General features: G+C 30.0%; 1 protein-coding gene across 1 annotated transcript in view; it reads right to left on the reverse strand.

The window, feature by feature from the left end:
* The window catches only part of Sf3a1 (splicing factor 3a subunit 1), a 57538-nt gene extending 43574 nt beyond the window's left edge, over window positions 1-13964 (reverse strand). Inside the window, exons 1-6 of the mRNA XM_043038809.3 lie at window positions 13655-13964; window positions 10154-10192; window positions 7010-7138; window positions 5229-5263; window positions 4610-4728; window positions 2444-2603 (exon numbers count right to left, since the gene is read on the reverse strand). Coding sequence (XP_042894743.2) covers window positions 2444-2603; window positions 4610-4728; window positions 5229-5263; window positions 7010-7138; window positions 10154-10192; window positions 13655-13766 — 594 coding nt within the window. The 5' untranslated portion in view covers window positions 13767-13964. The remainder of the gene's footprint in view (window positions 1-2443; window positions 2604-4609; window positions 4729-5228; window positions 5264-7009; window positions 7139-10153; window positions 10193-13654) is intronic.
* Between the last annotated feature and the right edge of the window lie 1178 nt (window positions 13965-15142).

The following is a 15142-nucleotide window of genomic DNA, read 5'->3' on the forward strand; positions in this document are numbered from 1 at the left end:
ATATTTTGATTTAACATGAATATTTAATTAACAGAAAAGTCTAAAAATATTAGCAAACTATTGCTTGATTAACAGAATTTTAAATTATAAATTTTACATCATTCCACATCACAAATCAATATTTTTTTGAAAAACCAAATGTGTGCCGCAGGCCCGGACTGGGATCTAAAGCCGGCCCAGGCATTTCAGAGATATCGGCCCTCTACTTCACCTAAACACCGCGTGCGCGCGAGGCTCACTATTTTTTGTCACTTTATCGATTATGTCGTGGCTATCTAATTCCATTAATAGATCTTTTTCTATTGCCATTACCATGAGAGCATTCAAATTATCCGAAGATAAAGTACTCCTCATTCGATTTTTAATTACTCTTAATGTGGAGAATGATCTTTCACCAGTCACCTGACTTTTTGACAATGTTTGAAAAATTTTAATGCTAGACTAATTAAATTGTAAGAATTGGTCTGTAACATCTTGTAGCAACAAATAACACAATTTTTGCACGCACTGCGTGTCTCACATTTTAGACTTACTTCTTCTGTTTCCAAAGTAAAATCGTTATTATTTTCATTTGAATGATCTTCTGTGATTATTTTATAATCTTCTAAGTCTGAATTTTTCAGTTTTTCCCAATATAAAGCTAAATTTCTTAGTTCAATCCGTAAATTTTCACCTATAGCTGTTTCGTCAAATTTTAGCAAGAGTTTGCTTAACTCATTTAGTTCGCCAGATTGAAGCTTGTTAAAACGTTTTTCAGGGAAACGTTTCGGATCTATATAGAAAAATCGGCATACAATTTTCCATTTGCTGGAAATCGGCGTTCCATTGATGCTACAACTGTGCTGAAAATAATGTTATGGACTTTTATCTTAAATGCAGTGGCTTCATCATCAAAAACTGTTTCATTCGACGCTGTCTCACTCGGCATCAATTTTCTTTTCTTCAATCTTTTTTATGGAAACTTTGTTTGAATTTCTGTTTCTTCAAGCTCCTTATTTGCGCAAATAAGGAAATCATCTGTAACTTTTTGTACACCTTCAAAATCTCTCACTTTTTTTTTTAGTTCTGAACACGTTTGTGATACCATTCCAAAAGCTTTTAAGATGTCTAAACCGGGCATTTGCCCGGTTTAGACATCTTAAAAGGTTAGATGACCGGGTTAGATGAAAGGTTAGATTATCCGGTTAGATGACCGGGCATTTGCCCGGTCTGCCTACTGGCCAGTCCGGGCCTGGTGTGCCGACATTAAGAGTATGTATATGAATGCCAAAATTATTATAAAACTGCTCATAAGACTACTAAAACTTTTCATTACCTATGTTCATTATACAATAAGTTAGATGTTATTATTATAGCTCTAATTCTAAAGTTTAATAAAAATGCAGTTGCCAATCTTCAAACAAAACCAAATTTTACGAGATTTCCAGAACAAAATTTTAGATTTCATTTTTTTTTAAAAGTTTTATCACTATTTCACATTTTAAAAAATCTGTCTCAAAAAAAATTATTATTAACTTCAATAAGCTCAAGATAAATAGGAATGAATTGATTTTAAAGAATAAAATGTTCAACATTCCAATGGTTTATGAAGTTTAATTTTCATATAAGAAATTCCTGTTTCATAGAAAGTCAACATAATTAATTTGAACTATTTATATCACAGAACTCATTTATTAAAATAACAATGGACGTCAAGGAATTAAATGATAAGCTTTTCCAGAACTACAATAGAGTTCCATGCTTCTCTCTCCAGATTTCTTTTTCCAGTTTATTTTCATTTTTATCAGTCTTTCTCAACCTGATCTTAGCTTTGGTTGTCCCATTTTCATATTATTATATAATTGAATATAATGATACTACTTGATGAATTTTTAAAAGTATAAAACTGTAATGTGAGAATAAAATAGATGAAACACAGTAGCAGTGTTTCATTATATTTATACTGATTGGCAGCTTTGCAGCTATGATCTTTCTGATTATAAGTACAAAGCTGCACATTGCTTACAGTTTAGTAATTTAACGAGTAAATTGCAAATTCCAAGTTTGCCCAATTGGTATATTCAAATTCTCTGAAAATTCCAAGTTTCACTGATTACAAAAAGTCCTAAAAAATTATTTTTATGAAGGCAATTATAATTATTTTAGATTTCAAAATTTCTCTAGAACTTAATTTCAATGGTTTGTAAATTGTATATAAAATCATAGCTCATATTAAAAAAATCATGGCTCATAATAACTCATAACAGTCAAAGACTTATAGCTCAGAAGTAGGAATTAAATTCAAAATTTTGGCTGAAATTATAAGTGGTGAAATAAAGATAAAACTAAATACTATACAAATAGTGCACTGCACGTGCTAGGTGAATGGAACCAAATAATGAATAGTTGATTTAATCAGGTTACATTACTACGGATTATTTTAAAAAGACAAAAAAGTTTTTACCTTAGTATATTGCTCCAAAAGTTTAGTGAAATAATTGAACAAACTGTGTTGAGGTCGTAAGAAATCAAACTGGTAGTTTCTTTGTTCACGATTCATTAAGTTTGTCAAGAATTGCCGACCATTCCGGGCCACAAATTGTGCAGTTAATTTGACTATATCTCTGAAATAGAATATTTAAAGTAAAAAATTTAAATTATACAAAGTAAGGTAATTTTGCAATAATTTTTTTTTAAAACTTTGATACAGGGATGCATGTGCAAAAACCAATTGTCTCAGCTAAAAAGACATGTTGTCTTGCGTAAAATGACACTATTTTAGTTAAAAACCCTTTTTCCTAATTCAGTAAATGCTGGTCTAAAAAAACTGCACAGGTTTTACTTTATTTTGATTTCACACTATTTTTTTGAATTCCTCCAAAAATACTTCTCAAGACCTTATATAATAGCATAACTCCATTAACAAATTTTTTGGTTATTTTATTAATTATTTAAGACATAAAATTTTAAAAAATAGTTGTTTTTAAGTATTTTGTAATAATAGTAATAGGTTTATTAAAAGTTCAATATAGTTTATAGTTGTAACATTATTTTATAAAAGTTCAATACAGTTTATATTTGACTTGGTACTGCCTGTTCGGAAATCGGACTTCCACCAGACCGAGTTGTCTTGGCATTGCTCTGGCCACTACACACGAGAGATACTCTTACCAGCAATGGCTGCAGGTTTTTACTGATGGATCCGCCACTCTTTCAACTGGTAGAGCTGGAGCCGGTACTCATTCCAAATATTTCAGCCTTAGAGAACCTCTTGACACTTGGGCAGACAATTTTGATGGAGAAATGTTTGCAATCCTTATCGCTATTACAGCTATTGGTGAACCATCTGAACAAAACATTGTTATCTTTGTCGATTCTCAGGCTGCTATTCAGACCATTTCTGAATATAATTTATACCCCTCTGAACTTGAATTTAAGTGTAAACAATGCATTGACTCTCTTCTTTGTTCTGGAAGAGAGGTGGTCCTCCAGTGGATCCCTGGCCATTGTGGCATTTACGGAAATGAACGGGCTGACATGTTGGCTAGAGAGGCTTCAGCATTGCATCCATTTTCTCATCCAGTTCCCCTTAGAAATGCAAGGCGGCTTCTTAAGAGCAAATTCAGGCACAGAACAATATCTACTCTTAGGGACTTAGCTGATGGAAAGTCCTGGGCTAGCCTTCTTGATGACCAGCAGCGCTCTCACCTTTCCCTCCTTCCCAGAGTCGAGAGAGTTGCTTGCCTTAGAATAATTACTGGACATGACTACTTGCAGGCCCACCCATCTGTTTAAAATTAACCTGGTCAATTCACCTCTTTGTGTGCTCTGTAACACTTTGCCTATGACTGGGGAGCATCTATTCGATTGCCCCTCTCTTCTTGACATTCATTCCTGTGATGACTTTTGTGCCCTCTCACCTTCTGGAGCTACTTCAGTGTTGTATTGGACTGCAAGATGCCTTATGTCTGAGAAGACGATGGAGGGTGTAATTTTTTTTTTTTATAAAAAGAAAAACATATTTGTAACATCGATGAGAAAAACTTTTTTTGTTTGTTTGCCACTTTCTATGTTATTTCATATGCACTTTCAAAATTCTCTGCTAGTTAGTAGTTCTTCATTAAATAATTTTTTAAAAAAACTAATCCCATTATTGTTCATAATAGAAGAATTTCAAAATAAAAATATATTTTAGTCCATGCCTTTTCTGTGTAACATTAGTCATATTATACATTCTTTTTTCTATATAAAACATTTACAATTTTCATTCTTTTCTCTTATATGAATAATAATATTGGGCTATTCAATAGCAGTCCATATAATTTTTTTAAAAATAAATTAAATATTTAGGAAACAAAACTAAAATATATGAAAACCTATCAAAATGTAACGTCAACCACCATGCAATTGCTGCCCATGTGTATTTTAAGTAAAAGTAGTTGTTCTTCAAATTAAAAAGTAAATACGTTCAATTCATTTCCTAATTTTTTTACAGTTTTTTTACATTAAGTGTGTTTATTTGCTAAAGACGACAATTTCACCTCTTATTATGAAATGTTGTTATAACAGACTTATACAGCATCAAGGTTTGTGACACAGAAATGGGAGGAGGGATGAATGAAATACTTACAAATCAAATGCAGAAATGGAGGGAGGGTCTACAATGAACTCATACTCAGGAGGTGGCTCTTTAGGAACACTAAGAAGCTCAGCTATCTTTTGTAAGTCTGGTTTAGACACTGATGTAGCCTACAAAAATAAAATAAGTTTAATTTAAGAGAAAAGAAAACAAACATTACGAATTTGAGGATTGTTCAGGAACATTGACAATTTTGCTTTACAAGAATTGATTTTGCTTTTTTATTTATTCATTTAAAAAAAACGTCACTTAAAAATAGAACAATTGAATTTACTTGCACTTAGTTACAATATAGTATGCAAAATAAAATAAAAAGTATAATACTTAAATAACTTTTAATCTAGTAATTGAATTCTCAAGTATTAAAAGAAGAATAAAAGAATGCTTTTATTTCTTCACTACATATTTTTTTTATTTTTTTCAAGTTAAATTGTTTCATTTTGAAAAAAAAAAAAAAAAGCAAAATTTGCACAGAAAATGCAAATTGGGAGAAATTTTAAAATTTTGAAACTCTCTTTAAGGTTTAATTTTTTTTTGCGAACCATACATTTGATTGCAGAAAGATTATAAACTATACCCAAAATAAGGTAATGAAGATATTGCTACATACTTTTGCAGTAGGAGCTGGAATACCACCATCTGAAACTGAAAATATAAAAGGGGGGGAAAATTAGTTTGTACTTGAATAGAAAAAGGCAATTTATAATGCAATTATTAAAAGTAAAATATAAAAATTATTAAAAAATAAAAACTTTAAAAATGGAAAATTTTAATGCATTATAAGCCAATAAAATTTTTAATTTAAAAAAATCGCTAAGAATCTACTGCCCCTTCTCAATGTGGTTATTTCACCCTCAGAACAGTTGTTGCAAATCCTTTCCGGTTGAATTCGATAGGACCAAAGCATATTCATGAAACGTTAAAATACAGTAGCCTAGCGTTCTTGTTTAAGCGATGCGCTTAAGAACGAACCAAAACTGCAAGGGATTTCGATAATATTCAGGCAGCAAACTTGCTTGTTAATGAGATTAAGTAATACATAAGTCATAAAATAAATATCAATATTTTTTTTATTGAAACATATATGCAACTTCTAAATTAAAAAGAAAAAAAAAATTCTGCAATTGAATTAAAAAAATAAAAAAATTAATAATTTTTTTTTTTATCAAGGAAGTTTATTCTAGCTGTAAATACTACTGTGTGGAACTATTGTCATTGCTAAATACTTAATGCAAATCAAATAGAAGCCTTGTATCATGTAATAAACTCATTAAAAGAATCAGAGCCAAACATATCTAAAAAATTTTGCACATTCCTTCGCAATATATATACTTAAAAAAACTTCAAAAGTAGCAAAAAATTATGTTTCAAGGTAAAAGGCAAAGTTAGGAAGTTTGCTACTGGTCGTGGCTAGTTGTAGCATTTCAAGAATTTTCAAAAGTTTCTTGGCCATTTTTTTAAACGATTAAAAAAACTGGATGATAATGAAATGCATTTTTATCTAAAGCATTTCTCATAATATGGTAAACATTACAAAGTTTCTAAAACCGAAAGAAAAAAAAAAGGTAACAAGCGTGAACTTAAGTAATTTTCAGAAGATAATAAAATATTCATAATAATCAGAAAATTTTTTAACAGAGAAATAAAAAAAAAATTAAACAGAAAAGTGTTTTAACTTCTATTAAGATGCCATGCAAGTCAGCCAAGAAGTTAGAGTGGTCTAAAAATGTGATAACGGATAAAAAAACAAATGAAACATGTTTTGTGATAATAGTGCTGCGATTGATTTTCGTTTTAAATCTGAAGTTGAGAACTCTCAGAGCAAACACATGAAAATACGTTATAATTTTATGAGACCTTAAAATTAAGTAGTATTTTTAAATGAAAGCTAATATATAATTGAATAACACAATTAGTTGTCTATGTATAACTGAACTGTTAGATTTTAATAAGTAATAATTATTGAAGGATATTTTTCTAACAAATATATGGATAAGTCTCAACAAATATATGGATGATTTCTTCCCCTCTGTTGTATTACTTCCTCTTGTGCTTGGAGGAAGTGTTTTAGTCTCTTCTGTTCTGGGTATAGTGATGTATAATTTGTTAAGTGTAGTCTTTGTGTTTACAATTTTTATTTCTTTTAAATAAATTTTATTCTTGTTGCAAAAATGGTTATTTTTATAATTCAAAAGATGTCTAAACTATAATGAGTTTGTCTTTTCTACAATAATGAGTCATTTAAAGTTTTAGGCATGGCAAATTTTCAGCAAACAACGCTCACACGTTTGTGTATAGTGCATAGGTGTGTAGCAGTATAATGCATACGTGTGTAGCAGAAACTCTGAAGAAACATAAAATACCAAAACATACAGTATAAAAATAGAATACCTCCTTTTCCTTCTTTAAACTCTTTGACTTTATGTTGATAATAAGCATTGTAAGGATCTCCAACATTCAGAAAATTGAACTTTTTATTATTAATCTCATTCTGTCTGATTCTGGCTTCAAATTCAGGACCTGAAATGATATTTAATTGGATATGAGCTATAGGCAAATAGTATTGTTGAAGGCATTGTTTACCACCAAACATTGTAATCCAAGAGAATACAAATGACATGCAAACAATATCTATCTGACCATAATTTTAAATTGAGAACAGGCTAATGAACATCAATTTGTTTTTTATTATTCCTTTTGAAACAAAAATTATATCACTTAGATAGCTCCACATTAACGCTTCTGCACCCCAGATCCCAAGGTCAAGAAAACTGAGATGGGCACAGTAGGCCTTGGCCCTCTAGGGCTGTCGCGCCGCTGAATTTTAGTTTAGCTCCACATTAAGATTTAAAAAAATGAGAGATATAAATAACGATTGGATAAAGACAAGAGCTATCGGAATAAATTTTTGTAGGAAAAAAATAATAACAATAATTATAATGAGCCCAAGTTAAAAGAAGCTACAATCTCATGGGAGAATCTCAGCAACATTGCAAGAGTGTCATAGAATGATTTTTGATTCAGGATGAAAAAATTTTGGTTTTGTTTTCAGTATAAGTTTTGCTGTTAGAAAAGTTGTTCTCCAGAAAACTTTTTTTTCTTAGAATTATTTCCAGATGTTTTTATTGAGTAAGGGAGGAGAAAGAAACTTTCGTGATACTCTGTAACTCCTAAAATGGAAATCAGCAACTTTTAGCAATGTTGGAACAGGCATGTGATTTTCCCCCTACTTCGTAAAAATTTATAAATCACAAAACTGCTGATTTGCAAGCTTTTCTGCCAGAACTCTGATTAAATTTTTTTTTTTTGTAGCGATATACCAAATTTTTTAAAGCAAAATGAGACTTAAATTTAATTTCAAGAACAAGAGATTTAATGAAAAATTCTAAAATGGCTGATTTAAACTAGAATTACTTAATTATTATGGCAATCTGAAATAAATATAATAAAAAAAGGTAATTAAATCAGTCAAATTCTAGTTGAAGAATTTAATAATTTTACTTTTTTAAATTTATTAATACAGAACTATATATATATATATATATATATATATATATATATATATATATATATATATATATATATATATATATATATATATATATATATATATCATAAAGTATATTGGAGATATGAAAATAACCTTTTGGGAAAATGACCCATTATATGTATGCAATCTTGGCCAAAGGATACGTGAGAAGGCCTTTTCATTTCCCTTCTAACCTTCAGTAAAAGTTCAGCCTGAAATATAGAACACCTCCAAAACCCGTTCCACTGTATCCCCTACATTTTTGGTGGGGGTACGTGTATACTTCCTGGGGTGTTAAATAACCCGAAACTAATTGACTAACCACTGTCACAGAAAAGGGGATTGCAACCTAAGGGGGTCAACTAGCTTTCAAAAGATATCAGAAGAAACTCACTCTACATCTTATATTATGCTTTTTCTCGTTCTAAGAAAAACTTTAAAAATATTTTTTTTAACTCTAAAATTGGCTTTATTTTCAAAATGGTTTTATCATTTTATTTAACATGGAATTTTTCGAATTATATCTTGAATTTTTTATTATTTTGATTTGATTATTTAGAGAACTAATTAAATAACCAGCGTATTTAAATTTATAAAATTTTACTATGTAGTCATATGAAAGTAATTCATATAAAGTAACTACATTAAAAATAAATTTATGTTTTCTCTATAAATCAAATAAAGTTTGTTAATTTTTTTAAAATTGATTTGTTAATTTGTAAAACTTTTTATGTTAAAGTAAAATCTTGAGTTCAAGATTTTATTTTATTACTTATTAAATTTTTTTCTTTCAATTACAATTCGAATATTTTTCACAACCATTTTTTTTAATTTTAATAAATTTTTTTTAAAGATTGTAACACTGTTCTGAAACTAATTAGATTCTACCACTTTAAAAAACTATATTGACATTTAATCCATTGTTTAAACAAATATGGTTGCTTACTATGTAAATTTGATTTAGACTTAAATATTTGAATTTCACAATTTGAATGAACTAAATTAACCTTCACATAAATAAAATGTATATAGAGTGAACGAATTATCAGTGAATATAATTTTCATAATAAATTACAAGTTTATAAATAAAAAGTAAGCTATTGGTTTTCAAAATGCTCCCCATATCAGTTCTTAGATTTTTAAAAAGAGTTGAACAGAGTAAAAGTATTTGGGAGGAAGGGAGCAAGGCCACCTACGGGGAAGATTAGACCGCAATCATCTCTTGGAGAACGAACTTGGGGGTGGAAGTTGCTTCCTCCTTTCTCAAAGGTAGAAAGTGACTTGAGTTTCAAAGGCAATATTACAAAAAGTAATAAAGATTTTAAAAAAATTGACCTACATTTTCGTGGATAGGAAAGATTGAAAAAATTATTAGTATTTTTTTTTTTTTAATTTATCACTCCGATTCTTAAACAAGAAAAATCGATTCAAAGTATGACAAGCCCGCTATAGACTTTACATGTTAAAAGGAGAATTGAAGAGTCTGCTTGGATCAACACTTTTCTCACGGCAACCACGACTGGGGAAGAGACTTTCTGATCATATAAGCTAGCCCCGTGCTCTTTGTTCGCCAAGTATGCAGTAAATGATTTTCTCACTTCAAAAACACTGTGATTTAGGCATAGTTTAAGATTTACATTGTGATTCAGGCATAGATTTGAACTTTGAGTATATGAATATTCAGGAAAAACAAAGAAGTAGTCAATGTATTTAATAAATTTGAATAGTAAAGAGAATTGCATTTTAAAGAGAATTGCATTTTAAAGAACATGTAAGAATGGAATATTACTTTTAAATTATAGTTATTCATTAATATAAACAATCAAGATAAAAACAAATCTAATTAGAATGCAACTTAAAAAAACAGAACATTCTATTATTTTTACAGAAACACATATTTTCAATAATGAGTACTTTGCTAAAGGTGAACAAATCACAAAGAATATTTTAGTCAGTTATACAGTCAATTTAAAATAGAAAAGTATAATATGAAATGCAATACATACCATTTCTGGCAACAAAACTAGCAGTCTTATCAACAATATCTATAAAATGTTAAGGTACTGAACAAATATTCATGTGAAGACAAAGAACAAGGGTTGTATAGAAATCATCAAAAATTATTCTGAATAAAATGCTTCAACTCTGGGCAAAACTATACAGGATTGCTACATAATTGATTTATTAGATTTCATTTAAGAAATACCAAAAAATTTGCCTCAAACTGAATCTGAGATGATTAAGAAACTTAGCTTTTCACAAAAATATTTTAGTGAAAGAACAATCAACAATAATTTGTGTCGGCGTTCGCCAAAGTAGGCCCAGCCTAAAAATATCCACCAAGGATTTTATGGGTTAGCATGCTTAAATATACCCTGATTTTCTCAAAAATTTACTAGATAAATAGATTTTACTCCAAAAAACTGATGATAAATTAACTTGATAATTTAGTTTTTATTAAATAATTTAGCTAAGTTAATTTGATATATAAATTAAAATACATTCAACAATGCAAGTGTGCTTTTAATTGGGATAGGAAAATTCATAATCTGTTCTTAGGAAGGACACATTGTTGTGGGGTTGGTAAAACCTTGTGCATATTTTTCAATTTATAACTATTAAGTAGAACGTTTTTAATAATCAAAATTTCCTTACATTTTCTTAATTTTCAATGTTATAAATTTGACATTTTTTGCAAATCTAGAAAATTTATACAGATTTAAACTATAATTAATATCAATTTACTTAATAGCTATCAGTTCTTAGGAAATAAAATTTACATAAGTCTAAGTTAAGCAAACTTTAAGACATAATTTAAGGATCTTTTAATTTAATAACTTTAAATTTCCATGCAAAAATCTTACTTATTTTTCATGTGCTTTCTTCTTAATTTAAAAAAAAATAAATAAATGGGTTAATATTGCTGAGATTCCTGTTTTAAGAAATATATTAAGGTGTTTCAAATAAAAATTAAAAGATTAAATTGAGAAGAAAAAAAAACTGTCACTTGATTACAAGCTTAACTGTATACAGGATTATTTCATTTTTTTTAGAATAAGTGCTTAAAATTCAACTTAAATTTAAACATGAAGTTTTTATGTATTATTTTCAGACTTCATGTTTGTAAATTTTGTTACATGTGTTCTTCAAATTAAAGTAACATTTTTATAATTGTCTCAATTTGAGTTGAGGTAGCAGACTAATTTAGATCAATGAAGGCAGTGCTGCAGATTCTCCTTTTAAACACTGCTACCAAGATTACGAGAATAATTACTTCATTTTTTTACTTCTATATGTATAATAAATTCAGTTCTGAATAAATAAGGCCAAAATTCTAAAATATTTTTTTGATTGATGGTGAACTGCATGTACCAAAACTGTTATAGATAACATACTAAAATTAACTTCTTTTAAGACACTTTCTTCCAATAACTATATTAAATATTCATAATGAAACACTTAATTGATTAAATTTTTGGATTAATTAATAGGAAAAAAATAGCACCAATAATTTTAGTTATATTTTTTAAACATGATATTATGAATCATAACTATAATGCAAGTATTGTAATAAAATGTCTCCAAAGACAGAGAAAATTGTCACAGGTTTTTGATCTTAAAAACTCAGTTCTTTCTTTTTGGGTATAAAGATGGTTTTTTTTATTTTTTATTCAAGTTGGCCCAATCTGAAAAAAAAAATTGGGGGGGGGGGAGGACAAACTTGGGGAACTAGTTATTTTTGATAAATAACAAAAACGTATCAAGATAGAAACGGATACAATATGTTTTAATTTGAAATCACACAAATGGACTGACAATTCAAAAAATGATTACATACAATAATCAAATAAGAAAAGTATGATTGGTTTGCTTGCTAGAGCTGCACAATTGGCTATTGGTAACCAGGGGTCTGTCCAGACCGAATTTACTACCGTTTAGCAGTACCTTCACAAATTCAACTTTAGGAAAAACGGCAGTTCACAAATTCAATTTTAGGATAAACGGTAGTTTCACAAAATACTTTTTCTTAAAAATTTTATTTTTGTATCCCTTAAGAAGCGATAAATCCATATATTTGTGTTGATTTTTTTAATAGAATTTTTCACAAATTATGTCATAATTTTCACAAAATAGGTACTTCTCAGAAAAACCTAGACAGACCTCTGGGAATGTTCGAGAAAACATGCCAAGTATGATTGGTAAATTTATTGTATAACATCGAAAAAAAAGTTACAACGATTAAAAATTAACATTTATTACGACCACTTATAAATTAGGATAAGAGTTTAGGCAGAGTTACCGCAGTCCTTGAAAAATTTTAGTAGTGGTTAATAGCACTTATCTTAATATACCACTTTATCAATAAGACATTCAGCAAGCCGCAATTTTCATGCATATATACTTTCATTGGAAAACATTTTTAATGTGGTTACACAGAAATTAAAATATCGACATTTGCTTTATTTTTGCTACTTTTAAATATTTTCAAGGTCAGTGGGAACTCTGTTAGAAAGGTCATGTCACTCTTCCTTCATTTCAAGATAATTCGAAGTGTTTCAAATTTATTGTGGGATGACAGGCATCAAAGGAAAAGATTTAAATCATTTTCTTTGAAAATGATTCCAAATTTCGGTCACTTTAATGAAATGAACAGTTAAGTGGCAATCTAATGGACATTAAAATAACATTATGTCTACGGAAGAACTAGCTTCCTTTTCATGCATCCATCTTTAAATAAAAAAAATCAATTAAAGAAAAAAAATAGTTCAATTACTCACTTAGTAAGTTAGGGTGATATTTCTGAATTGTGATCTAATACAAGTATAATCACCAAATTGAATTTTAACATAAAGATTTTAAAAAAACATGTAAAGGTTTGCCCAGAAGATATACCCTTCTAGTTGATCCCTTTCAGTTATGTTTTTTTAAATTTCTTACACGCCGCTATCCGGAAGTTTGCCAAGACTTGGGGCAATTATTCTATGATACAGAAATCTCCCCATTAGCCTGGGATGTAAATCTACCATCGCTTCTTAAGCAATAACGAGTAACCTTTTGTTGTCTACAGCAAACACATTTTCGTAAGCGAAATTCGCACCATCAAAAACTATAAGCTTGTTTAAATTAAATTATGCTTTACAGCTATTATTAAACGGCAATACCAGGGGCCACAAAAGAGTAAAATAAAAAAATTAGCAATTTAACAGGATTTGTAATTTGTTTCCTAAACGAATTACTACCTTTTCTTACAAATATTGTTATAAAAATAATTATTAATAAGTTGTTTAATACAGAATAAATATTTTAAAAACTTTTATGTGATACTTGTTTGTAAAAATAATGCATGTCGTATAATGATAAAGTAAACTGAAAGTATAATTTCCGCTGCACATTTTTATATGTGTCTTATTAAATGGTTTGTTTATCAGCGAATACTGTAGTTTGTTCGTCCTAAAACGCTGCGTCTAACAAATCTTCAATTTAAAAAATTTTTATCATAAGGATACTCCTCAATTCGGGTGGAGGATAAATAATTCCAATAGTCGGCCTCGATGGTGCACTATCAGCAACATTTTCATTTTGGTTCTCGACAACTTCATTTTCTACAGTGGGAGCCATTATTTAACAAAAGCTGTTACTTAATTAAGCATAAATTACATTGTTAAATACATGTTATAGCATTGCTACTGCTCATCATGAAAGCGCGCAGTCACGGTCGTAGCAACGATTATGGATGGATTCAGATGGATAATCTTTTACAAAACTAAACACAGATGGTGCTATAAATCAACTGGCGATCGAAATGGGCTGCAGGTGGCGTAGAGCAGAACTCTTTTCCTATGGCAACACTTCAGATGCTTTCCCCATTAGCGTGTGGAAAGTCATAGAGGAAGGAAGTACGTTAGTTTCTCTCTTGATTTTCATATAGATTGAAATCTCTTAACTTGAAAAACTATATGGAACTGAAAACAACATTAAACATAGTTCTAAAGAAAACTATTATGGAAATTTCTTTACCTATGGCAACACTTCCCTTCCTTCAATACGAAAGTTACTGAATACTTGAAAATTGACAATGTTGATTGTATGAGTTAAATTTTTTTCAGTTTAAAATAATTTTTTAGTTTTATTAATTTTTCAATAATGGATCATTAATTGAAAATTGCAAAATCATTTCGTCCCGCAGTGGACTGTTAAGACACGGTTCCCAGCATATCACCGTAGTCAAAAATCGCTGGCTGCGGTCAGTGTGCGGGTGGGTGACCACTTGGATTAGTATGCGTAGGGACTACAACAAGATAAAAACAATCACTCGAAAAAATACCTGAACACCGTGCTCCTTCAAATAAAACTCTAACACGCAAAATGCACCATTCAGCAGTGTGTTTTTGAAACTTTAATTATCAGAAAATTCCAACTAAACCTAAAAAACCCATGCACATGCGAGTACCCACTGCATTTGCAAAAGCGACAAAGTTATTTATTTTCCCGTGCTTAAGCATGAATATTTAGAGGGGGGAGGGAAACAAAAAAATTCCAGGAGATGAAATGTTTTTGTTGTTGTTGTAGTAGTTCATTCGTCGCTCTAGAGTTGCACAATGGGCTATTGGCGACGGTCTGGGAAACATCCCTGAGGATGATCCGAAGACATGCCAACACAATTTTGATCTTCTGCAGAGGGGATGGCACCCCCGCTTCGGTAGCCCGGCGACCTGCACTCGATGTTGAACACTTTATGGTAGACCAGTTTAACGAGGACCAATACCGCACACTCTCGGTCCCTACGCAGACTGATCCAAGTGGTCACCCACCCGCACACTTACCGCAGACAGTGATTCTTGACTTCGGTGATCTGCTGGGAACCGTGTCTTAACGATCAGTCCACTGCGGGTCTGATCGTTAGGACTCTCTCAAAGCGATCGGCATTGCGTGAATTATTATCAGTGGGAAAAGCCCTTAAAAAGTTTAAAGTAAGCTATATGCTTGTTTAAAAC

The sequence above is a fragment of the Parasteatoda tepidariorum genome, chromosome 10 (assembly GCF_982258835.1).
Source record: "Parasteatoda tepidariorum strain Cologne lab strain chromosome 10, Ptep-v5.0, whole genome shotgun sequence".
Lineage (NCBI taxonomy): Eukaryota > Metazoa > Arthropoda > Arachnida > Araneae > Theridiidae > Parasteatoda > Parasteatoda tepidariorum.